Source organism: Crocuta crocuta, unplaced genomic scaffold (genome assembly GCF_008692635.1).
Source record: "Crocuta crocuta isolate KB4526 unplaced genomic scaffold, BGI_CrCroc_1.0 scaffold367, whole genome shotgun sequence".
Lineage (NCBI taxonomy): Eukaryota > Metazoa > Chordata > Mammalia > Carnivora > Hyaenidae > Crocuta > Crocuta crocuta.
In genome coordinates, this window is record NW_027527936.1 from 4,134,109 (window position 1) to 4,158,834 (window position 24,726).

The 24,726-nt window shown below is 47.5% G+C and overlaps 1 protein-coding gene and 1 long non-coding RNA gene across 6 annotated transcripts in view; one reads left to right on the forward strand and one right to left on the reverse strand.

Moving 5' to 3' along the window:
- The window catches only part of ERI3 (ERI1 exoribonuclease family member 3), a 128,601-nt gene that overhangs the window by 74,878 nt on the left and 28,997 nt on the right, over positions 1 to 24,726 (reverse strand). For all 5 annotated transcript variants that reach the window (XM_077752070.1, XM_077752071.1, XM_077752068.1 and 2 more), the window contains 3 exons: positions 20,399 to 20,515; positions 13,752 to 13,811; positions 9,189 to 9,280 (listed from right to left, as the gene is read on the reverse strand). In XM_077752070.1, the coding sequence (XP_077608196.1) occupies positions 9,189 to 9,280; positions 13,752 to 13,811; positions 20,399 to 20,473 (227 nt within the window). In that variant the 5' untranslated portion in view covers positions 20,474 to 20,515. The remainder of the gene's footprint in view (positions 1 to 9,188; positions 9,281 to 13,751; positions 13,812 to 20,398; positions 20,516 to 24,726) is intronic.
- On the forward strand, positions 9,167 to 16,429 carry LOC144221551 (uncharacterized). Its single transcript, XR_013332104.1, has 5 exons — positions 9,167 to 9,304; positions 12,176 to 12,361; positions 12,621 to 12,710; positions 13,232 to 13,332; positions 15,302 to 16,429. It is a non-coding gene; the product is annotated as an uncharacterized LOC144221551 (long non-coding RNA).

Here is a 24,726-nt window from a genome sequence, read left to right on the forward strand (position 1 = left end):
TCCAAAGGCCAGAGCACAGTGCTGGCTGCATGCACTGGAATGTAAACTCCATGAAGGCAGGAGGTTTTAGAAGTTTTATCTCTCTATTGACTGCTATGTCCTCAATACCTAGAATACTGTGAGACACAGAGTGGGTATTCAATCAACATCTGCTGAAAATACAATTAAATGGGTCAGTATGGCTCAAAGGCTACTGCCACAGGCCTGGGGCCGGCCTCTCCGTATCATAGGAGTTCAGAGAAGAGGGAAGCCAGTGTAGGTTCCAGAAGAGACAGAGAGACCACATATCTGAAGGACGGGAATTAGGTTTTAAAGGATGAGGGAGATTCTCATATCACACTGAACATTTACATACTCCTTTGACAAACATGTACCAAAGAGGTAAAGAAAAACTGTAGTCCAACAAAAGGGGCAGAGATAAAGCATGGTATGGAAATACAATGGAAAACTATATAGCAATGAAAAGGCTGAACTACTGATATATACAACTATGGAGGACTCTCTCGTATGTCATGTTGAGCAAAGGAAGTCAGACATAAAAGAGTGCATTGTGTATGATTCTACTTATTGAAAGTCCAGAACAAGCAAAATGAACCTAAAGTAATAGAAGTCAAAGAACAGTGGTCACCTGGCAGGTAGAGGTCATTATGACTGAGAAGGGGCACAAGAGGTTTGCTAGGATGATGGAAAAGGTTATCTTGATCTGGGTGGTGGCTGCAGAATTCATGCTTGTATAAAAACATACGGAGCTGTACACTTCACATCTGTATAATTTATGTACCCTAACATACCTCCTTCATACCTTGGTTTCTAAAAAAATTAGAAAAAAAGATTTGGGTCTCACGAGTCACACAAGGAGGGTTTTTTGTTTTTTTTTTTTTTTTGGTTCTTTTTTGTTTTGTTTTGTTTTGTTTTCAAAACACAAAAATATCTTACCCAAAGTAAAATATTTTCCAGGAGCAAACTCCTCCTCCTGGGAGTTCAGGGGACATGCCCTCCAACCTTCACACTCAATCTGCCAGAGGACAGAGGAGCCCAAATAAATGGCCAAGGCCTGAGAAGGTACAGAAATGTTCAAAACACAGAGGAGTGCAGTCTGAGTCCCAGGTCTAGGAAGTAGTGAGTGACAGCCTCTATTCTGTACCAGGTGAGCTGTGGGAAAGCAGAGATGGAACATATGGTCAGGCCATGCCGCCAGCTGGTTCTGAGGCTCTCTGAAGCAGCCTGTCAGATTCTGCCATAGAATCAGACTTCCAGAGACCATCCCAAAGAGCCATAGGACCAATTTGTCTTCCTGACAAGCTAGACAGACATTGGCTGAGCTACCCCAACTCTGGGCTATGCAAAGGTCTCAGTGCCTACAGCCCCTCCTGCCAGCAAGGAGGAGACAAGAAGACCCTCAGAGAGGGTCAAGGGGAGTGTAAGAGTATAACTCTGGGGGCCAATACTTAGGCAGCAACACTTGCCTCAGGACCAGTGAAACAGTAAAGAGACACCCGTTCAGTCAGTGGCTCTGTAGCAGGCCCAAACCGGAGGCCCAAACAGGAGACTCCCACCACCGCCATAAACATCTCAAAGCCTGATCACTTACTACACAAATGTCTTTATCTTTGATCAAGGTTTTAACCAAGCAAAACTTCCAATCCAGGAGTTCCAAACATCACTGACGTGCTTACGACTCTCTGTTACCTTCCTAGCAGATGAGGAGAGGAGGCCAACATTAGAGCCCCCCATTCAGGTTAAAAGTACCCAGAATGAGAAACACTAGAGACTGCCTGCCAAGGAGGGGCCATATCTATTGATCAGTTAACAGAACTTCTCCGCAGTACCCCCTAGGTCCAAAGTCCTTCCAGAGCAGACCAACTGCCCCAAGCCCAGGCTCCCAAGGCAAGGACACAGGCTGAGCTGTCTGCTGACCTGCAGCTCCGGGACCCATGGAGAAGAGTGGAAAAGGGGCACAGTCCCCATGGACTCCAGAGACACCTGCTGTTGCCCTAAGGCCTGCCCACAGGATATGGATTATCCCACCAAGACCATATTCAGGAGCCCCTTACTATGAGTGCTGGGCCCTAGGACATGTCAGAGAGAACTCTCAGGTCTCTGTGAGTAGGCTGGCCCTAGAGACCTGCGAGCTCTGGGGGGGAGGCGGGGCACCCCTCGCTCCTCAGAGCCCAAGAACTCTCGGCCCAAGATGCTGTCAGGCTAACGAGGCTACCCCACCGCCACTCCATCTGAGCGTGGCAGCCTGCACCGCACGACTGGCTTCAGGTGGCTCTTCTTTAATTAATGGCATCTCAGGCTCTGCAGGGAGCTTCACCCTACAATGAATGGCCCTCTCTCATTAGAGGCAGGCCTGCCATGATGTATTCAGGGCGAGGGCCAGGATTCATTTCCCTGTCTGTGGGTTGGGGATGGGAGGGAGGGGAGAGGCAGCAGGGAGAGATTTATATCGAGTGACTTGGATTAGCTGCAGCTGAAACATGACCCCATCAACTCAAGCTGCCTTCTTGGGGCTAACCCGATGCACCTCTGCTGACGAGAGGGCTCTAGGGAAGCTGAAGGGAGGGCAGAAGGTCTGGTTCTTGTTCTCTCTGGGCTTAGGCTACAGCTCAAAGGCCCAGAATTCCTATACAACCTCCAGAATCTCCTCCCCACCTGCCACACACACTCAGTGTGCACTGGGAGCCTGGTCGGGACTCTGAGCCAATCTTGCCCACCGAAAGCCTCTTCAAGGCCAGGAAGCTGACAAATTGTCCTCCAAGCTACAGGACTGACCATGGCTGGCAGCTGGCTTTCCGAACTACTTTCTGCAGGAAATATCCTCCCTCCCCACCTCAGAGAAGGAGTCCATAACATAGTAATGCCCCCATATTTGCTGTCTGGACAGGACAAGACCCAAGTACATTCTGCCACAGAGCATCTCAGACCACAGACTACCCAGCACTAGGGAAAAGGCAGGCAATAGTCTGGCATGAAAACATGCTGTCAGCTATCACCTCACTATAGCGAGTCATTAGACCAAACCCTACCTCTAAGGTGGGGAGATTCTATGCAGTAGTACTTCTTCCCTCACCTCCCCCTGATGCCATCTCATAGGGATCATTAAGACTGAACAGGGGAGGGGCGCCTGGGTGGCTTAGTCGGTTAAGCATCCGACTTTCGCTTAGGTCATGATCTCGCGGTTTGTGGGTTCGAGCCCCACGTCGGGCTCTGTGCTGACTGCCAGCTCAGAGCCTGGAGCCTATTTCAGAGTCTGTGTCTCCCTCTCTCTCTGACCCTCCCCTGCTCACGCTGTCTCTCTCTCTCTCTCCTAGAAATAAATAAAAATATTAAAAAAAAAAAAAAAAAGACTGAACAGGGGAAACTGGGATCTTCTGGGCAAAAAGTTGTCCACACTCTCACAGACTTAGAAAGAAAGCTATTCTGGCAGCCTCCTAGCCACACAGGTGGTTTTAGGCCTGGGGGCTAGGTAGGATCAGGCTGGTAGCAAAGCGCACAGAGCCCTACAAACTTACTCTGTAAATCCCACTGAATTCAACATTCAGTTTTGATTGTGCTTGGGATAAAAATCATACATCAGAGCCTGTCTTCTATCCATCCTCAACCCTCTTACAATTCCCAATTCACTAAGAGAGCTGGAGAGTGGGCCCTCACCTACCCCTGCCAGCCAATCAGAAGGTTGCTCTGCAGGCTTGCTGTGTTCCTAAGAGGGCCAGGGCAGAATGCCTATCATCTGTACACACACCCACTCCATGTCATCCTCACTTCTCCCTGGCCCCTGTGGAAGAGCATTCATTTACCCTTCCTTCCTTACTCAGAAAGAGATGTAGCTCAGTTCCGCTTTGCTAAGCCCTATTTGGCAATGTGTCTAAACACATGCAAACTTAATTAGTTCAGGAGGGGAGCCCAAGCACTTGCAGTGACAGATAAAAGTATCGGGAAATGAGACAAGTCAGGACTGCCACGGAGTTCTTACTCAAGCCCCTTCCCCCAGCAGGCTGCTAATCAAAGGTGATGCAGCTCAGAGCTGGGACCAACTGGCACACCCATGGGCAAGGGGTAAGGCTTTCACGAGCTTAGTGATATGATGAGATTCCCCCACGTGTTTCCAAACATACTATAGGAGAGAGTATCCAAAATGATACTGGCAGTGGTTTCCTTAAAACAGATCTGAGGACTCATTCATTTGTATCTCATCAAGGAGGCTCCCAGCCCCAAATCATCCCTCACCACACCTCCTGGCCAACCACACCCCTATGTCAAAACAAACATAACAGTGCAGACCTCCACCAACACCAGATCAGGTACCAGCAGCTTAGGGTGTCAGAGAACATCTGCTACTCAGTGCAAACAAAGGAAAGAAGGCATTCCCAGCATAGCACAAAGCCATGGGCCGTGAAAGACAAAAGCAGATGGTCAGATGGCATAGTGGTTAAACACATGGTTTCTAGAGTCAGAATGCCTAGGTTCAAATTCCTGCCACAAACTGGTGTGAAGCCTTAAGAAATTACTTACCTCTCTGGGCTGCAGTTTCCTCATCATTTATTTAAAAAAAAAAGTTATAAAAATAATTTATTCCATAAGACTGTGGTAGAATTAAATGAGATAATGTGTAAATAGCACAGCAGAACTCCTGGTATGTAATAAGTGCTCAATACATGCTGGCTATCTTTATTATCTGATATAAACTTGTCCACAGCAATCCTAACCCTCAGTCTTGGAAGGCACAAATCTCTCAAAGAAAGTCCTTCACCCTGCTCCTAGGACCAAACTCCTCCACGGCCCAGGCCCAGTACCCACCATGCAGGGAGGACCCAACACCAGTACTAACAATGAGAAAAGCCAGGAACAACCTGGCATTAACAGCACAGTTCTCCAACCCCTCACACTGCAGGAAGGCCCAAGATTTCTTCTTTTGTTCCATTCTCCCTGAATCTACCTTCCATTGATCCTCTGTCATTCTTCCTGAGTACAGATTCCACAGGCCCACTCCATTACTTAGCTGTCATTTATTCAACAAATATTTATTGAAATACTACATGTCAAACATTGTCCAAAGTTATAATGATGCCCACAATCTAGTGAAAGAGACATACAAGTAGAATTTATACAATTCCATATATAAATAAGTACATTCCAGAAACACACCGGAAGGCACCTAGAAAATGTTGTTAAGATGGATCCTAAGGGGGACGCCTGGGTGGCTCAGTAGGTTAAGTGTCTGACTTCAGCTCAGGTCATAATCTCACAGTTCATGGGTTTGAGCCCCACGTCAGGCTCTGTGCTGACAGCTCAGAGCCCGGAGCCTGCTTCAGATTCTGTGTCTCCCTCTCTTTCTGTCCCTCCCCTGCTTACATTCTCTCTCATTCTCTCTCTCTCTCTCTCTGTCTCTCTGTCTCTCTCTCAAAAATAAACACACACAAAAAAATTTTTTTTTTAATGATGGGTCCTAAGGAACTGGCTAGCTGGAGCACCCAGCTGGGGTCAGGGGATGCACAGAGTACTGAAAGATGAGGTAAGAGAAGTAAGCAAGAGCCTTGGAGCCTCAATAAAACTGTGTGACTCTGCCTTGAGGGCAAGAGAAAGCCTCGAAGGTGTTTGTTGCACAGGGCTGTGACATAATTTGCTGCAATTAGGAGAATCCCACAGAAGAAGTAAAACTGCAGTCAGAGAGACTAGCTAGAGGACTTTTTAATCCAAGAATACGGTGACCTGAACTAGAGCAGTTATAGCAGAGATGGAAAGAAGGCAATGACTTTGAGAAACCCCTGGCAAGAAGAATCAACAAGACTTAGCAGTTAATTGGTTGTGGCTAGAGAAAAGGAATCAAGGAGTCTCGGGTTGCTGATAAAACTACCAGGTGGAGGTCCCAGTCACAACCTGAGAGTAAGCTGGAGGACTAGGTGTTGGAAGAAAGATGACACCTGAGCTTTAGGGGGACTGTGGGGACCTAACTGGAGATACAGAATCAGCAGCTGGATGTGAAAGCTTGGCGTTCAGATGGCAGAGAAAGCAGACTGCTTTTTGCCAGCAGGACCTCTGCTGCCATGTTAAAGATGGCACTCACGGGGGCATTCCCTACCTGGGTAGGCAGAGAAGAGAGAAACTTGGTGAAAGAACACTAACACCCACGAGGAGCTTCAAGAACCACGAGGTAAGGCAAAGGAAAGGCAGGTCAGGTAGGGGACGCAAGCTGACCAAGGGTCAAAGCCATAATAAGTGTCATTTCTTAAACAAGTTGAGAAGGAAAATTAAATCCATGCCCACTGAATTAAAACCCACCTCAGCAGGTTCTGTGACTACAGCATCAAAGCCCACAGAGCATCAACTCTTCTGGCTTTGACAAAAGATGGACACAAAATGATTCTGTCGGGACAGGAGCAGATTTCTTTTTTCCAGCGGGATTTCCGCTGCCACTTCAGTTCCCATTTCTCAGTGCCTCACTAATCAGGCCCTTTCCAACAAAAGTGATGTGAAGCTGCTTGGGGGTGCGTGTTGGGAGAGAGAGGAAGGACAGCAATGAGAAGGAGCCATGGCTCCAGAAAACTAGAGTGGGAAATGAAAATATTTTCTGAATTCCTTAGACTCAGTTAAATCTGAAAATGGATGTCAAAATAAGAAGTAAGCCACATACTAACAAGTTGCAGGTGTCAATTTAACACCACCCTTGTCAGGCTCATCAGCAGCCTTTACCAGGCGCATAAAAAGGTGATGGCTCTGACGAGAGCCATCTGATGAGAGGTTCCAGGAACACCGATAAGCTGTGCACTGTCACGCAGCACTACTTAGGTTTCCTCTCTGGCTGTTTTTATTTTGTTACACATTTAATTAAGAGTCTTCCCAGCAGTTATGCGGAGTCCTGCTTTTAAAGGCAGCCACAAAGCTCTCCTCCCCCCAACCCCTGCCACCTGACATCTGCTTCCTTCCTGCATATTCTTTTTCAGAGCTTCACTGGCCTTTTCAATATAAACCCAAACCAGCAACCAAAGTCTTCCCAACCCATCTCTTTTAGAAGCAACATGGTCTTAGAATTCAATTCTGTCTAGCTATGAATCTTTAGCATTTGGGGCCTTGGTTTTAAATACTGTTTTGTGTTACGCATCTATAAAAGGGAGATACCACCTTCTACCAGGGAAGACAGAAGTACTGAATGAGGTATGGTGCATGCTCATTAAAATTTGGTTTCTTCTCCTATATGTTTGGATTCAATGATCCAATCCCTCTTCTTGATTACATCGTTTCTTGTGAAGATGCCTCCTGAGACACCAAAATCTGTCCTGGGCCCACTGGGCTAAACTGGTGTTACAGACCAGAATGGGCCAGACACAAAGAAGACAACATCCTCTGAAATTCCTTCTTCTTCTTATAGAGAAACCAACCTAAGCTTAGGAGGCCCGGCCAGATAGTCCCTGCATTCTTGCACAGGGACATTTTCATACACACATGTATGCATGTGCCATTCACAGTTAATGAAGAAGATTCTGAAATGAAATATGGGTGTCTGGGATATGAACACCCCAAAGAGTGAAAACCACTGAAAGAGTGGGAGTCCTGGGAGGCTATCTGGAGAAACTAGGCCTCTGGACTAGGCTACATGAGCCACAGATGCTGGGAATCAGCCTAACCCTGCCACCCCAAATAGCTTCTCTTATGCTGCTGAAATCCACCTAAATCTCTTCTCTGCTTCAAGTGCTCAGAGCTTCCCAAGATGCCATAAATAAGAGCAACAGCCTTCCTCCTCCTCACCTTCTCCATGGAACCCTCCCCTGATTCATATCTGCTTCCAGATCCAGCCTCCGTAATTTCCCTGACACGAGTGTCATCTGGGAGCACAAAGATCCTCTGGAGCTCTGGGAGTCCTGTGTGCACACCTAGACGTATGCATGTGTACATGACCTGAGGGATATGAAGATGTGTGTGGGTGTTTATGTGATCTGGGCTTCTTCCTCTTCCTGCCTCACTTAGGGAGTTGGTGTCCAGTAGCAGGCTTGACATCCACCTAAGTGCATGACTTCACCTCAATACCCAGCATCCAAAAGGCATAAAGAAGGACCTTGGTGAGAAGATAATACCTAATTTGGTAGGAAATGTCACTCCAGAGCCACTATTCCCCATCTCCCACCAATACCCCACCCTATGCACAAAGCTTGTGTGTACACGCGCGCGCGCATACACACACACACACACAGAATGCTTACTGCTGCCTTCGGTCACAAAGAACACAGAGGTATCGATTCTATCAATCCTCAGCAAACAGTGCCCCCACCACCTCCACCCTGCTTTATCTCCCTGGGGGCTGTCTGAAGCCAGGTATCCATAAGGATAGACAAGAGGCAAAAGTGTCAACCCGGCAAAGGAACCAGTTCTGTCTTCTATAACCAGGGCAGGACCGGGAGACAAAGGAGAAAAAGCAGTGGGGACAAAGGATGGACAAGGAGGCTGGAGACTTGGGGGGCTCCCTGTAAGCAGCCCTCTCTCATTTCACCACTGGGCCCTCAGTTGAATCATCAGGGCTCTGTACTCCAGATAAAAGGGCAGCACAGCAAAATGGCTAAGATAAAGGACCCTGGAGCCAGGTTGCCTGGGTTTGAATCCTGGCTCTGTGTGTTTTTGGTAAGTTACTTAACCTCTCTATGCATTAATTTCCTTCTCCATAAAACAGGAATAAAAATACTAGTGTTTAAAAAAAAAAAGGATCTGGGGCACCTCGATGGCTTGGTCAGTTAAGCACCTAACTCTTGATTTCAGCTCAGGTCATGATCTCATGGTTGTGAGACTTAGCCCCACATTAGGCTCCATGCTGGGCACAGGCCTGCTTAAGATTCTCTCTCTTAAAAAAAAAGAAAAGAAAAGAAAAAGGAACTTCTTATAACCCTTCCCTCCCTCCCTCCCTACCTTCCAGGACAACAAGTAACCCCAGAACTGGAAGGGCTGTCCTGAGCAGTGGGACCTGGCAAAGGAGGATGGCTCCAACAACAGCAGTCCCAGTAGGGTCCTTGACTTGTCTACTCCCTGCTCCAGAGGCAGAAGGCAGGGCTCCCAACCCCTCTTCTTACCTTAGCAGCCCTGAAGACCCAGGGACTCTCTGACTCAGCTTCCCTGTAGGCTTCGACGTGTAAGCTTGAGACAGGAAGACCTAGTCCCACAGATTCCAAGCCCTGCCAGCAAAGTAGTCTTCTCATACTCACATGACTTTCAAGTCCCAGTCTCCACAGGTGACAAAAATTGACTTGACGTTTGGATCTAAGAGGCCTTCTTTCGCCATCCACTCATCGACCCTCTGAAAAGTACACAACAAGAACAGGTGAGATTTTCCCTTTTCTTTTTTCCTTCCTGAGTCTGTGAAGAGCCACAACAGTGAAATGCAGATAAGCTGCTTGTAATCAGAGCAGGAGAAAACTGTAATCTTATCCAGCCATGGCTCTGCTCTGGGCTCTCAGCCTTGGCTCAGGGCTGTGGGGGCACCAGGAGGACAATTCCTGCAGGAAGATCCACAAGCCCGAGTGAGTGGGGGGAGGAGGGAGTCCCTCCACTGTCCCACCGCCTGCCCCAGACAGGATAAGGACATATCCCAGTAGGAGGGTCCTCAAAAGCAGAGCCTAGCACAGACACAGGTTGCCCTGGGCCATGAAAACAGGCTGGAAGGAGGCTCCAAGCAGGGACTCCAAACCACAGGTTCCTTCATTCACTTACTCATTTCACCCTCCTACTAAAGACTTATCAACCACATTTAGGAATTTGGTTATTCCCCCCATGAAAGTGAAGTTAATCTTCACTGTGAATCTAGCAAAAAAAGCTCCCTTGTTGGGCCGGAACCCCTTCTTGGTCCCGGGGATAGCACTGCCTGCTTCAGTTACTAAAAGCTCATAAACTGGCCCCAGACTTCATGTTTCTCCTCTCCTGGCTGAGGATTCAAATTCAAATTCAGTGGACTCTTTTGAAGGCTGAGCTCAATTCCTAGACAGAGATAAAACCTGCTCCTAAATACACTATAAGTATTTCTTTCCCTTCATCCCTTTGATCGGTTTTATCATTTGCACTCAAATTGGAAGTACAAGCACTAAAATCAGTATATAATGAGAGAATTATCATAAAGAATTCATGAAGTATCGCCTATTTTTCAGGAGATCCCAGGCATGGGGTGAGCGTATAGCAGAACACCACTGCTCCACTCCTGCAGAAGGATTAGTTTTTAAAGGCAAAGAAGCTAGAAACACAGGATTGAAAGTCAGACACATCTGGGTTCTAACCCTGGCTCTTCCATATCCTGGCTGTGTCACTGATGGGAAGTCATTTAAAAGTCATTTAACCTCTCTGAACTTCAGTTTCCTTCATCTATAAAACGAGGCAGGATGACTAACCTTACGGGGTTGTTTTGAGAATTAAATGTAATAAGGTATTAAGTGCCTACCACAAAATAGACAGTAGGCTGAGAAGGCGAAAAAGGCAGATCATCATAATACAATATAATAGATGCAGCCATGGAGAAGTGACCAGAATGCTATAGGACCAAGAGGATGAAATGGCTAGCTCTATCTTTTACAGAGGAAGGAGTCAGAAAGGAAGGCTTCATACATAAAGAGACAACTGAACTCGGGATTTTGTGGTTGGGTTTGCTTGACAGGATGGAACATAGGAAAGGATGCTACAGGCAGAGGCAAAGGCACACGCACAATCATTTTGTAATTGAGAAGTAATTCTGTGCTTAATGTCTGCCCTCTCCACCAGACTATAAGCACCATGAAGCCAGGGACTTTTATTTATCTTATTCACTGTCTTAATCCCTAACCTACCACAGTGGCTTCTCAAAAGATATCTACTAATTTACTGATATATGAGTAGGGAATAGTGTGATCAATGTCCACAATGTATAGAAAGGAGGGACAGGAAATGAAGCCAGGGGCTAGGTTAGCCCAGACTGTGAAGACTCCAGCAAGTAATTGAGAGCCCATGGAAATCCTGAAGATTACTTCTAGCAGGTATAGGCTGGCTCCCTGGACATCTCAGAGATCCCGGAGGCCTGGGCCACACACAGACACAATCTTTGAGTAGGGCCAAGGATCCTACGTGGTTCCATGGCTAAAGCAGTCCTATCTCCCAGGAGGTCAGAGCTGCTCCCTGAGCCAGACTGTGCTGACCTTCTTCATAGTCTGTATACCGGAGAATCCCTCTCAGGCCAAGAGTCTCCTCAGCAAGCTAAATTCTGGACTTTCCACTGCTGAATGGCTTGTCTCCCCAGCCACTCTGGCCCACTTGCACAAAATAACATGCACACTCGTATATCTTTTCCCAAGACTTTACATAAGAGGTAAGGCAAACCTAGAGCTCCCTATGTCAGCTAACCCTGCTCCAGCTCACTGGCCTTAAATCCCCAAGGGAAGTGACCCATCTGCCAGGGGGGCTCTCCAATGCCCCAACTCCTGCACAGTGCTCTTAGATAAGAGCAAGACAGGCCTGTCAGGAGCCAATCCTCAGCAAAACCAAACCTTCCCCATGAGAAGCCTTAATACTCACAGGGGTCCTTCCGAAGCTTAGAACCTAGGCCATTCACTCATGTGATAGGTATTTAGTGAAAATCTTCCACTGTAAGCCTGTCCAGGGAAGTGATACTACATTTGGAATAAAGCCTGTCCTTTTCCTTCCCCCTATGCTTAAATGGATAAAGAGCTGGAGGAACCACTGAGAAAACCACCAATCAGCTGGGCTAGCCTTCCCAGCTACTGAAGCTCTAGCCTGTGTCCTACTTGGACCAAATTAATCAGGCAGACATGTAGCTGGCCACCTGTTCAGGGCCTTGGTTAGGATAAGAAGTTAGCTCTTTAGCTGTATGACCAATTTAGGGCTAATGGAACAAAGCAGGGGCACCTGAGTGGCTCAGTTGGTTAAGCATCCAACTTCGGCTCAGGTCATGATCTCATGGTTTGTGGGTTCAAGGCCTGCGTCAGGCTCTGTGCAGACAGCTCAGAGCCTGGAGCCTGCTTCAGATTCTTTGTCTCCCTCTCTCTCTGCCCCTCCCCTGCTCACACTCCATCTCTATCTCTCAAAAATAAATAAACATTAAAAAATAAAAAAAAATTTTAAAAACCCCAAGAAACAAAGCAGAGCCTGTTCTAGTCTCCCTGCCAGAGACTCTATTCAGGCTGATGCCAGGAATCTTTCCTCTTCACCCACACAGTGTGCTGAAGTAGCAGAGAGTAGCCTCCTGGGTGAGACTCAGAATCCTCTGAGCACCCTGCTCCAGGATGGCCTGGGGTCAGCAAGAGGAAGCCTCCTGAAGACCCCAGCTCCCTGGCAACCATCACCAATGAGGAAAAAACTCCCATAACTTCAACGGCCCTGGTTTGGTGCTGGCCTACAGCAGGTATCTTCCTTTGAGCATCCTGACCAGAGGCATTCCAAGAAAAAGCTGCCTGCCCTCTGGCCTCCCTCAGATGCTAGGCCCTGGCTGGGACATAGGAAAGGATTGGTCCCCTCCTTCTCCTTGAGTCTAGTCTTACAGGGTACAGTCCATGCTAAGGGGACCTCTCAATCGTAGGAGTCAATCTCTCCTGAAAAAAAGAGGGTCAGTGGGGCTGGGGGATACCTCAGAGCTCATCTTACCTTCTCCCAATCTATTGCAGGTACCCTAATGCGGACCCTACCCAGAGCTTGACCAATCACAGTGCCTAGACTTACACACTCCCAAGGGCAGAAAGCACACCTGCCACTAGGTAAGCCTAAACCTGACTCCATCCTGAGGAGCCCCAGGAAATCCAGTCCGCATTTCTCTCTCCCATGGGGCAGAGCCTCTGGGCTGCCTACCTCCAATGCAGATGTGCCCTGCTATCTCCCCAATACTCTGCTTTCTCCTGTGCTTTGATAAGGGCTGAGCTTTGGGTTTATTGGTTGTAAAGATAAATAAAGCACCAAATGAGATCCATAGGCTTTTTCTCTTCTGCCCTCCCTCTAGAGAGGAGGGAGAGGGAGGGGGACCTTCTCCCTTGGTGAAAACCCCCAGGCCAGAAGGGGTGGGAGACTAGCTGAGGCCAAGCACAGCCCTTCCTTATTCCTGTAGGCTGGAGCACAAGAAGCAGCATCTTAACCTTTTCCAGCTCCCTGAGGAGAACATCCTAGAAGTGTGGTCTCTGCCAAGGGTTCTAAAGCCTTTAATTTGATTTCCCTCACATAGGCAATTGTTGTAATTATTCTGATTAGGAATCATTACCCAGTGCAGCCTCTGCACCCCTGACAGGCACAATGCATCCAGCGGCAAGCTGCAGTGGGGCAGGCGGGCCCAGCCGCACCTCCTGGAGGAGCTGACAGCAAACAAAAGCCATCGATGGGGAGTTCTGGGTGAGTTAATGAAGTGCTCACATGCCACAGGAAGCCAACACTAAAGCTAAACAAAAACACCTCCAGTCCCCAGGGCTAGCTCTGCAGTGCCACAGCTCAGCCCCCCTACTCCCTGACCTGCCCAGCAAAGGCTGCCAGTGCCACCCAGCAGAGGGCCAGGGACCAGGAGGGGGTGGGGGGCCCTGTGAGGATCTCGGGGCAGCACTCAGACATCTTGCCAGTAACCCTGATGGGAACAGCTGGAGATGACAGATCAATGGTTCAATACTCTCAACAGCATGTCACTGATGTGACAGCAAATGTTATTCTAATCAAGCCATAATCATAGTCAAATTACACGGCTACATTCTCAAGAGGGGAGGGAGAGAAAGGCAGCAGGAAAGGGTCAGAGGTCAGGAATTAAAGGTCATTCAACCTACCTCCAGCACTTGCTGCAGGCTTGGCTGACCATCCACCATAGCTTGAATAATCCCGGTGAGCTGAAAGGAAAGAGAAATAGCCAATAGGTGGAACAGGAGGGCACAGGGTTCCAAAACTGGACTGGATCCTTTTCTTTCTGTTTTTCTCCTTCTACTGTAAAAGATTCTGGCATGCACTGCTTTAGGCTTAGAATCTAACAGAAGCTTTGGGAATAAAGTCCCAGGATACAAGGTGAATTCCCTCACAACATCCTGCCCTGAGAGGGGAATACACATCTACATACTGACCACAGGGTGTGTTTCATATCTATTTCAGCTTTTACTTTGGGGGGGGGAAAGATTTTATGTATTATGCATCTTTTGTATTCAATAGGCTCAATAACTCCCTATAAATTACAATCTAAAGTCAATTCACCTCCAAGCTACACAGAAGTTCCCAGAGAACTTAGGGAATGCTCACACAGGACAGCCCTACTTGGGTTCAAGTCCACCCCTTATCTGTGTCTTGATGTCCAGCATTTCCCCCTCTAACATCTGTGAAAAGCCAGGGGAGCCCCACAGGCATCCATCCACCCTTCATCCTGAATACCTGGGCCCTCAACACCAACTAGGCAAGTAAGAAATAGACACCTTTAACTTAATGCAGATGAAAAGACCTAATGTATGAATCTGCTCTAGAGAATTTCTGACTCACGGGCCTATACTACACCCAGGTCAGGACTAGGTTCAAACAAGCTTGTTGCTTTGCACTGTTTGGAAGGAAAATGTCCCTTGAACATAGACTAGGACAGTCTGCCTCGGGGATCGGAGGCAGGAGGCCCCTATCAACAGGCCCGGATCCAGCAGGAAATCATCACCATGTCCAATGTGCCCCTGGCTACTTCCACAGAGAGCAGCATCTCAGGCTTGCTTGGGAACTTCTTCTTCTTCCTTTTTTTTTTTTTTTTTTTTAAGTGGTGGGGGGGATTAAACTCCAATTAAACTATAATTACATGTAATGAATATCAAATACCCAAATCACAGGAACCGCTGGCTCTAAGAGGGAAGGTTATTTTCTCGTAGCGACTTACATGGAATGGTAATACACACCTTTTAGGGAAGAAATTTTCATTTTAAGAACGCTGAGTTCCTCTAGGTGGGTTTCTGTAGTTCATCAAGTCATTATTAGGTGGTATTTTAAGGAAGTGTAAGGACACAGCCACTCTATTTTATATTCCAGAAACTGTTTTTATATTAATCTGTATTTTAATTGGGTAACAGCTGCTGCCTACAGACTTCCCATGGTCTAAAAGGAAAATAAATTAGAAAGATTAACTACACTGTTGTTTCGCAAGGCTTTAACCCACAGCATGCCCACCCGGCTGGCACCTCCACACCCTTTCCTCGCTTGGGAGACCTAAGAACTGCCCAGCAGAGGGAGGGCCTGAGCCAAAGAGAAGAAGAGTTGGTCTGCTGAGGGGTGGGGGTAGAGGGTAAGGGGTGAGGAAGAGCTCTGGGTCAACAGCTTTCATCTTACAGTGCTAAGACTCCTCCGTTTATTTCGTCAACAGCTATTCATGGACAGCCTGCAATGTGCCAGACTCCATTCCAGGAACTGGGGATCCAGCAGTGAGAAAAACATGAAAACCCTGCCCTCATGGACTCTGCATTCTTCTTGGCAGCCCCTCCTATGCCCAGCCCAGCCAGCACCCAGAGCCTGTATACCTTCCAGAGCCATACACTGAGCAGGCAGTGGCCCTGTATTTTATCTCAGGCACCCAGGGGCCAGAGTCCAGAGTAGGCTTGTTGCCAACTCCAGGTCCAACATCTAGATGACTGACTAGCACCAATGCACCCACTTTTCTTCTTTTTGGTCCAGCTTCTCTCCTGCTTGGTTCTTCCAGAGCCAAGCCATATCCCCAAGCTTGAAGCTGGGGCTTAGGGTCAGGATTATCCTGGAAAACCTATAGCCACTCTTACTTCTTAGAAAGCTCTGGGGTCTGTGTGCCAGTCTCATGTCTAGTCTGAGTCTTCTGGGACAAGGGCAGGTCTACCACTTCTGACTCTTACCAATGGTCACTCAGATGAGCTAAACGCTGAAGGGCTTCCAGAAAGATTCGCAGAAGAAACCAATGGTACCCTTGCCAAGAGCCCTCCCTCCTTAGAAATGGGACTTAGGTCAGCATCTGTGTACTCTACACGCACCTGCTCTGGGCCCAGGAAAATCACTAATGTAGAGAGAGAAAATCACTACACCATAAAGGAAAACCAGGGCACTGCTCTCCAGGACCTCTCCCCACAAGCTAGGCCTGCCCCTTCCACCCTGGTGGTAGAGGGTAGGGCTCCAGGGTCCTGGGGCTTTTTCACACTCCTATCCAGTGGTCAGTAGTCCTAGAATCATCAGCCTGAGGGGAGTCTAGTGAGCTCAGCTCCCTCTCTCTCTACATGCTTTCTAGACCACTTGTGGTTCAGCAAGATATGGCTTACAGCTGAATTCCTAAAGGGCTTCAACTCACCCTCAGAGACACAGAGGGTTGAGCTATCGGTTCAGCTAGAGGCATCCTTCCAGGAGAAGGCCTCACTCCCCTATATTAATCCTTTCAAGTGTTCTATCAAGGCACTAGATGAAGAGACTGTGAAATTAGGAAAGTTAGTCCATGCACCTGACAACCTAGAAGATCTCTCTAAGACCTACACCAGAAGCCATGAGGGAGAGAGCCAATTTAATAAAATAAATACTGGAAAGTTCTACCTTAGGCATAACTTAAATCCTTCATGCTGCAGTTTAAACCCAATCCCACTTGGGTTAATATATATTTGTAAAAAGCTTTCACATCCTCACAATGAAAGGTACTAGAGCAAAGCCAAGTATTATTAAACTGAGAACCAGGGCTCACAGGCTAAACAGAGCTCAGAGACCTTAACCACTTAAAGCTGGAGAGGTGAGAGGAAGAATTAATGTGTGCTCTGTGGCTCCTTTCACCGAGGGATTACAGATTAACTCCCGCTTCTCCAGACTCGGAAACCACAAGGCGAGGGGCTTTTGACCCTGACTGATAACATGACTGGTTACTGAGATCCCCTACCCATACAAGGGCTTTGTCCAGGAACGAGCTGGCTTCATCATAAACACTGGCAACTACAGGAAGCAGCCCAGGCCACTCAGTGCCAATAGCATGTCAGCATCCAGCCCTTTCTCCTTTCACAGTTTATCTCCAACACAATCGTATTCTGACACCAAGACAGTTTGTTGATTACATAAGCACTTGTCTCTGGTGTGCAATCTGATAATCAGACCCACTCTTTCTCCTCAGACAAAGAGACCAATAAATCTCAGCCTTTATAAGTACAGGTGCAAGACAAAGCCCTTTACTGGCATTTAGCAAAATGGTATTTTTTCTAGTTTTTTTTTTTTTTCCAAGACAATGACAACAACAACAAAAAAGACTACACATGGTCAGGGACTGCAACAGCCCAGCTGCTAGAGGCAGAGATCTGATGAGTTGGAGCAGATATTTGAGGTGGTAGGGAAAGGGCTTGGAAAGGAATGAAACATGTCCCATCCTGTCTCTGTCAGAAATAAATCTCCAGGCAAACTATCAACGGGTACTAAGCCAGGGTCTCAAGCAGGCTAATAACATGTCCATTACACAGAGCAGTAAGAGTATCTATATGTGGGCTACAGACCCACTCAAAGCAGAATGCCTCTTCCCGCTGAGCCTATCCCTCCCCCCACACAAGCATGTGCTCATATGTGTACTTACGTGTCACAGGCATGCACACATGCACACACACACACATGCACACAGGCCAGGGTTCTTAAGAACTTCTTGTGCACAAGAGAAAATCCTACTAGAGGAGCTGCTTAGGCACAATCCACAGGTTTTGGGTTGTTCCTCACACTTACTAAGGAAAAAATTCCCTTTGACTGTGATATCTCCATCTCCACCCCAAAGGCAGGAACTGCCATGCTGGATGAGGCCCCACAGTGATGGCTCCCGTCTTTTGTCCATGCCTCTCTCTACATTACAACTCCATCTGGTACAGAGACAGAGCAGTATTTGGATGATCTGAGGTTTTCCAAAAAAGACTTCACTTACTCAAAAGAGAGTCAGCAGTACAGTTACCTGGAATTGGGGATGGCAGGGAGCAAGGTGTGGTTGAATAGCTCTTTAATGATATTCATTCATTTAAGTAACATGTGCTAAGTGTTTGCTTGGCACCAGGCCCTAATGATGGGACAGAGATGGATCAGATCTGGTTTTGCCCTCAAGGAACTCACAATCTAGTGAGAGACAGATAAGTATACACAGTATAATGCATCTGATCAGCTCTTTGTGTAGTGGGACCAGCCAGGGGCTCAGGGGTAGCTCCCCAGAGAAGGTGACCCTGAGCAGAGTCCTAGAGGACAAGAAGGGGGGGCGGAGAGTGGGAGCAGCATACAAGTAGGAGGAGCATCATGCGCAGAGGCAGACTGTGAGGGGGTGACCTTGTGTGAGGGAAGTGAGGGGGTGTGAAGCAGGGAGATGTGAGGCTGGACAAAAAGGCAGGGACCAGGTCAGGGAGAGTTGGGGGCCCTTGAGGCCTGAGGTGAAATGGCACACTCAGTGCCACAGCACAGCCACATCTTCACTTTCAGATAAGGCTTCAGAACAACAGTCCCAACCCACCATGCCTCCTGCACTCCAAATTATTTATGTGAATCCTGGGGTGAAACTTTCTAGAAAAAAGAAAAATAGCTCCCACCACAGTCTCACAATCCCTCCTCACGTACCCTGCAAAAAAAGCAGTAGCAGTCCTGATATCCCAAAGATCCCTTTTCCCATTACTCTCAAGCACCCACTCCTGCCCAGGGCCGAGCTTCAGCAGCGCTGTTCCATCCCTAAACAGCCAGCAACTCTTCCCAAATTTGGGCCTGCCCAGCTGCACCAGGTAGCCTAGCTGCAGTTGAAGCCCTCAAGTGGGAATCAGCACACAGGGAGGAGGAAGAGAAGGACAAGATGACCCTGCACTTTCAGGCCAGTGGAGGCTCAGGTAACTAACAGCCTTGTTTAAGTAAAGCCTTTCCATATGGAATGGGATTTTTGCCATCATTAAAATGTTGATTTTTTTTTTTAAGGGGCATAAAGAACAGATTAGCGCCCCCTGGTGGTACAGGTAATTCCCGGGGCAAGGCGGGAGTGGCGGGGGAGGTGCGGGCAGCAAGGGGAGTAGATACCAGAGGGAGGAAGACTCTCAACATCATTAGTGGGAACAACAAAAAGGCATGAGAGACACCTCGGCAGATGAATGCCTGCCCCAAAAGGCCCACCTGGGTTGGGTGGCAAACACTGGCATCAAGCCCAGGAGTGACCCCCAAGACTTCGTATCTGGGCTGAGTCAGCCTCAGAGCCCATGGGGCCTTCCCACCAGTGGCAGGCAGGCCCTTTCCCAGCCTTCTCCACACCAAGACAATTGTTTTGGATCACTTAAGAACTCCTTTCCTCATGTTTCACTCATGCTTAGGAAGTAGATTTCTAAACGAAGGCACAAAGTCTCGAATATATCCCAGCTCCCAAATTCTTAAAAAGATTCCAGGAACACTCATGTTTTCCTGTTACCTCTGCTGCCACACATACTTGGTCCATGGTTCCACCACAGCCTGTGGCGACTGCAGAGTGCGTAACACAACACATCACAGAGGAAAGCAGCCACAGAAGGCTTTTCCAGACAGTCCCAAAAGTGAGAACTCTTCAGGGGCACCTCCTCTCTGCTACTAGCTCTTTTGAGCCTCTAGCAAGCATCAAGAACTGTTAGTCCCAGTTTCACAATCTGTAAAATGGGGCAAATACTAACCTGCAGGCAAGGTGGCGGAGTAGAACACCAGCAAAGGGTGAGGATAAGGATAAGGACATTTCAGCCTTGTCCAGGCTGTCTTCATACCCCACTTGGACTGCCCTTCTCTTTCTTTGATACAGTTGTGCTTCCCACTAACTCAACCAATGCTTCATGCAGGGCCACTTTGTTCAAGGACAGAAAAACATCACCAGAAAGCTAAGACAGCCTGAACATAACCTCTCCTTCTAAAAAGCTGAAATCTTCACCTCTTGTCAAGAGGCCCCAAGGGAAATGGAACTGAAAAGAAGCTGAATCCCAAGGGGCACCTGCGTGGCTCAGTTGGTTAAGCACCGACTTCAGCTCAGGTCATGATCTCATAGTTCATGAGTTTAAGCCCCGTGTTGGGCTCTGTGCTGATGGCTCAGAGCCTGGAGCCTGCTTTGGATCCTGTGTCTCCCTCTCTCTCTGGCCCTCCCCTGCTCGCACTCTGTCTCTCTCTCAAAAATAAAATAAACACTAAAAGAATTAAAAAAAAAAGAAGCTGAATCCCAGAAGCACCATCTTGGTGTGGTGCACCACTCCAAACGCCTGGTCACCAGGAGGGGTAGGGACGATAAGGAAGGGAAAATATTAGGGAATCTGGGATAGACTGTGTCCTCCTTGCATCCCCAGTGACCACAGTGGTGCAAGTGGAGTGGCAGACTTTATAAAAAGCTAACTGCTGGGTCCAATATACACCTGCCTTAGCCACTGGTAAGACGTAAGCTGTCCCTGAGTGGCATGTATAGAGCACCAGTGACCCCAAAGCTCCCATCCCAGCAGCCCCTGCTGCCCAGCGCCAGGGCCCTTACCTCTGTACAGAAGGGAGTAAGCTGTGGATGGACTACGGGCTGGACATACATGTGAAAGGTAGACTCAATCTCCATGGTTCGACCATTTAGCTTCAGGATGGGGAACTCGATAATTTCCTGGAATGGCAAAGATACAGAAAAAGAAGAATACTTTTTTTTAACCAACCATTTCATAACTCAGAGTCAAGAATGAGGGAATGTTTTAGACTCATTAGTTCCTGCCAGGCCAGACCCAAGACTGAGATGGGCTAGCTCAGTTCTAATCCTAACCTTCCCACTGTTAACACCCTCACAGGTGGCCAAGACTAGACACATGCCCCATCCCTACTATCTCTGAAAAGGGGAAAGAAGACAGTAATATAAGCTGCCCCAGTTTCCCCAACTGGTTCTCTGCCAGAGGCCTATTCCCTGGAGCCCATGAAAATAGCCCCACGCCTCCCCCTTGCCCCAGCCTCTTCTCTGGATGGGCCTGGATCTCCAGCCACAAGACCAATCACAGCCCTCTGCTTTTGAAGTACAAGCAGAACCGATGAGTTTCTTCATTCATTAAAAAAAAAAAAAAAAAAAAAAAAAAAAAAAAAAAAACCCAAAAANAGAAACTAAAATTAAAAAAAAAAAAAAAAAAGATAAATAATAAATAAAGCCAAAGGGGATACTAAAGAGAAAAAGAAAACTGAGTAAGAGTAATAGGAGCTAGTGCCTCCCACCTTTCTTTCAGGCAGTACACCCTCCCCCAGCCTGCTCCCCCCAATCACTTAGCCAGCCCTTCCCAGTCCACTGGAACGTAATGGAAGAGAAGGAGGAGGAGTGACAATTTGTTTGGTGTCTCTAAGATTAATTTGTCTCCGTTATTTAATAGAGATGCACAGCACCAAGGTCCTGGTGTGCAAACAGGCTTGCAGAACGCTGGCTGTGCAGCACGCCTCATACATCGCTCCTGGGAAGGGAGGAATGCACCAGAGGGGGGAGAGGGCAGGAGAGCACACGTGCACCAGAGAGAAGAGGGAAAGCGAGGAGAGAGAATAAAAAAAATTATTGCTTTTTAATATTCAAAAACAGTTTGCAAAATTTAATCAAAGCAGAGGAAAAGCTAACATTTTTACCACTTTGACATTTTTATTAGCGCTTTCATAAATTTTTAAAACATGAATGGAATTAGTTTACAACACAAAAAACTGCCCTGAAAACATCTGGAAGAGACAAATAGGAAATAATAAAAAAAATAAATAAAAGCAAAATCCTCCGAGTAAAATTAGCATGTGGAAAAGGCCTCCACTGCAGAGAAAGAAGGGGAGCTTTGCCCACTCCGTGGCCCCCACACTCAGCTCCGGCAGCATCCCTACCCCGGATCCCCAGTTCTGGAGGGGACCTTTCTAGTATCACTAAAATCAAGGCAAACTGGTTCTCTCCAGGGACAGCCTGGAGGAGTAGCACAGAAGCTGCTGACACCTGACTGCATGCAGGACAAGGACGAGTGGGAAGACAGAGAAATGGCCAATCTCCTTGATATCCCAGGGCAGCCAGGTAGCGTCTCTCTCAAACACACCTATTACCATCCGGCTTATTTTTAAAGCATCTATTTTCATCCAACACATTAAAGCAGGGCTGAGGACCAAATCAAGGCAGTCGGATTTCATGACAGAGAAATTCAAAGGTTCTGCTTGCCTGGTCTCCCGGGGCTGATCCCCAAAGGTGGGGAAGCTGACAGGAGCCCCCAGAGACAGGAAGGGCAGCAGGGCAGAGGCAGAGGGGGCACAGCGAGGGGGCCCCAGCTGCTGCTTAGATTGGGTGATATCTTTCCTCTGAACTCGAAGAGAGAAGGGTACTTATCCCCCCAATTCCCGGGGCCTCTCTCATTCCTCACAAAGCACTACTAAGCAGACCTGGTAGAGGAGAATTTTGCACTGAAAAATAAAACTGAGGCACACATACACACCAAATACCCATTGGTCCCCCTGAAAAATCAGATACTGAAGATTTCCAAATGCTAACTCTGAGGTGGGGCCCCGCTGACACCCGAATTTCTGATCTATCCTCGCTGTGTGCGAGCAGCACTTCCCCAACAGGGGCTCCCCAGCCTGGTGAGTTTGGCTGCCCTGGTGTCTAAGGAAACAAATACAGCCAGCTCCTCACTAACAATGTTAGCTGGGCCCACAATGAAATTTAACCTGTGACACAACTGTACTTTTCATTTAAACTTTCATTTGGAGAGAAGCAGTGTTTGGAGACCTGCAGTTTGTCCTGCTAATAAAGACAAGTGTTGGGACCTTTAAGGATGCCATTCATCTCTGGCTTTTATTAAATTCAATTTTCTTAAGCCCATGATACATTATGAAATTAGGAGTTGACATTCCTCTGGAAACAAAAATATCTATCAAACATAAATAGAAAAAAACCCCTCTATTACCAAGAATTTATGGCTTAAAGTTGATCTCTTTCCACTTTTTTACAAGCACATGGTTTGTTTTAGATATCTGAAATGTTATTATAGATCTAGAATTTCATTAGTATTTATTATAAAATAGTAAGCGCTTCAGCTCCTGCTCTGACTAGTACCAAGTCAGCATCCCCAGTAGATTCTCTGAAAACTTAGCCTTTCGGCTTCCCCACTGCACCTCTGTCTTCAAACTGTCCTGCTGCTTGCTTCCTCGCCCCTAGGGAAATACAGCCAACCTGTGCTCACACTCAGTATCACCCTCCCAGAGAGGAGAACAAGCCAGCCTAGGCTCCAAGCAAAAAGAGTAGATCCCTGAAATGCCTGGGGGCCAGGGACACAACACGGTGGATTGGACCTATCATAAACACCCCTGCCAAGTGTTGTTAGCCCATCAGCCAGGCCTTCTTCCCAAGACCAAGGAAGTACTTCCAAGAGCCAATTTCAGAACATAACTTTGTATGGGCCCTTTCTCAGCACCATCAGCTGGTGTAACAATGACCTTGTACACAGGCATATTCATTTAAGCCAATGAGGATGCAAAAAAGGAGCTTAGAGCTGGAAGACCCCCTCGGGAGTCAGCTGAAAGGCTCTCATTTGGGTACTTCTTACCTTCCCAGATTGCCCAGAACCTCAAATATTGACCCCAACAGCCCATTCATGAGAGAGGAACTCTAATCTCTACCAAGTTGGCATGACTCTGCGGCCAGTGCACCTGAGGCATGCTAAACACTTCAACAGTTTTCAGCTCCTAACGATCAGAGAGGGAACACCAAAGTCACAGGGTGGCCACATTAATTCCAACCCTGGAGCTTAGGAAGCTTAGGAAGATGTGCCTAAGTACTAGCTTTTGGAGGCAATTGCTCTGATTAGGACAGTTATATCTGCCCATCCTCCTTTTCCCTCCCTCCATCTCCTCATTCCCCTGGGAAAAAGTTTTTAGGAGTAGATGAGTGTCTGTGTGGAGATGGCACCAGAAGGAAAGAAGAACCAGTGTGTATTTACCAGACCTCTATTCCCCCCCTACGAATAGTTCCACAATTCCTTACAACTGTATGTCATTTGCATTCAATTAAACTACCCGAGTAGCATCTACTGTGTGCAGGACACTGTACAGGTGTTGGAGTGGGATTTAGAGAGATATATCTCTGCTTTGGAGAAGTGCACAGACTAGTGAGCAGAAAAGATACTGAACAAATAATGAACAATGCACTATGATAAGTATCTTAGTGGGACATACTGAGTGTTAGGACTTTCAATTTATAGTGTGCTTGCAAATACATTTTCTTTATCTTACCCTTATTAATCCTGGAGGATAGGTCATATCATCAGCAGCAGCAGCAGCTCATAAACCAACACTATTAAGCACCTACTATTTACCAGGCAGGGGATGGGTGTGAACACAGAGACAAAAACAAGAAGATGTGGCTCCTCTCTCTGAGGTGCTTAGAGTCTGGGCAAGGGGTAGAGAGGAGCTGGCCCCGACACCCTCAGGGACATGTGGGAAATGGAATCATTTCATTCCTTTCATTTGTTATTTACTACACGGCAGACACTCTGCTAAATGCTTAATAGGAACGACCTCATTGAATCCTCTTACAAACTCAGGAGGAGGGAATTGCTATGATCCCTATTTTACAGATAAACTTAGGCCCAAAAAGAAGCGGTCTCTTGCTCAAGGCTACACACTCTGTGAGCGGCAGAGCTAGGACTCCAAATGGGGAATGAGACTTAAAAGAGAACAGGACTCGCAGCTTTCAAAATCTGAAGGGTCAAGAGTGGATTCTTCCAGTCTGAAAGGTTGTCTTTAGTGAGCTCGGTCTGTCTCCTAGGAAGAGAGGCTGCCCTCGAGTTACAAGAGCACTGACAATGGACTACATGGGCAGGGAGAAAC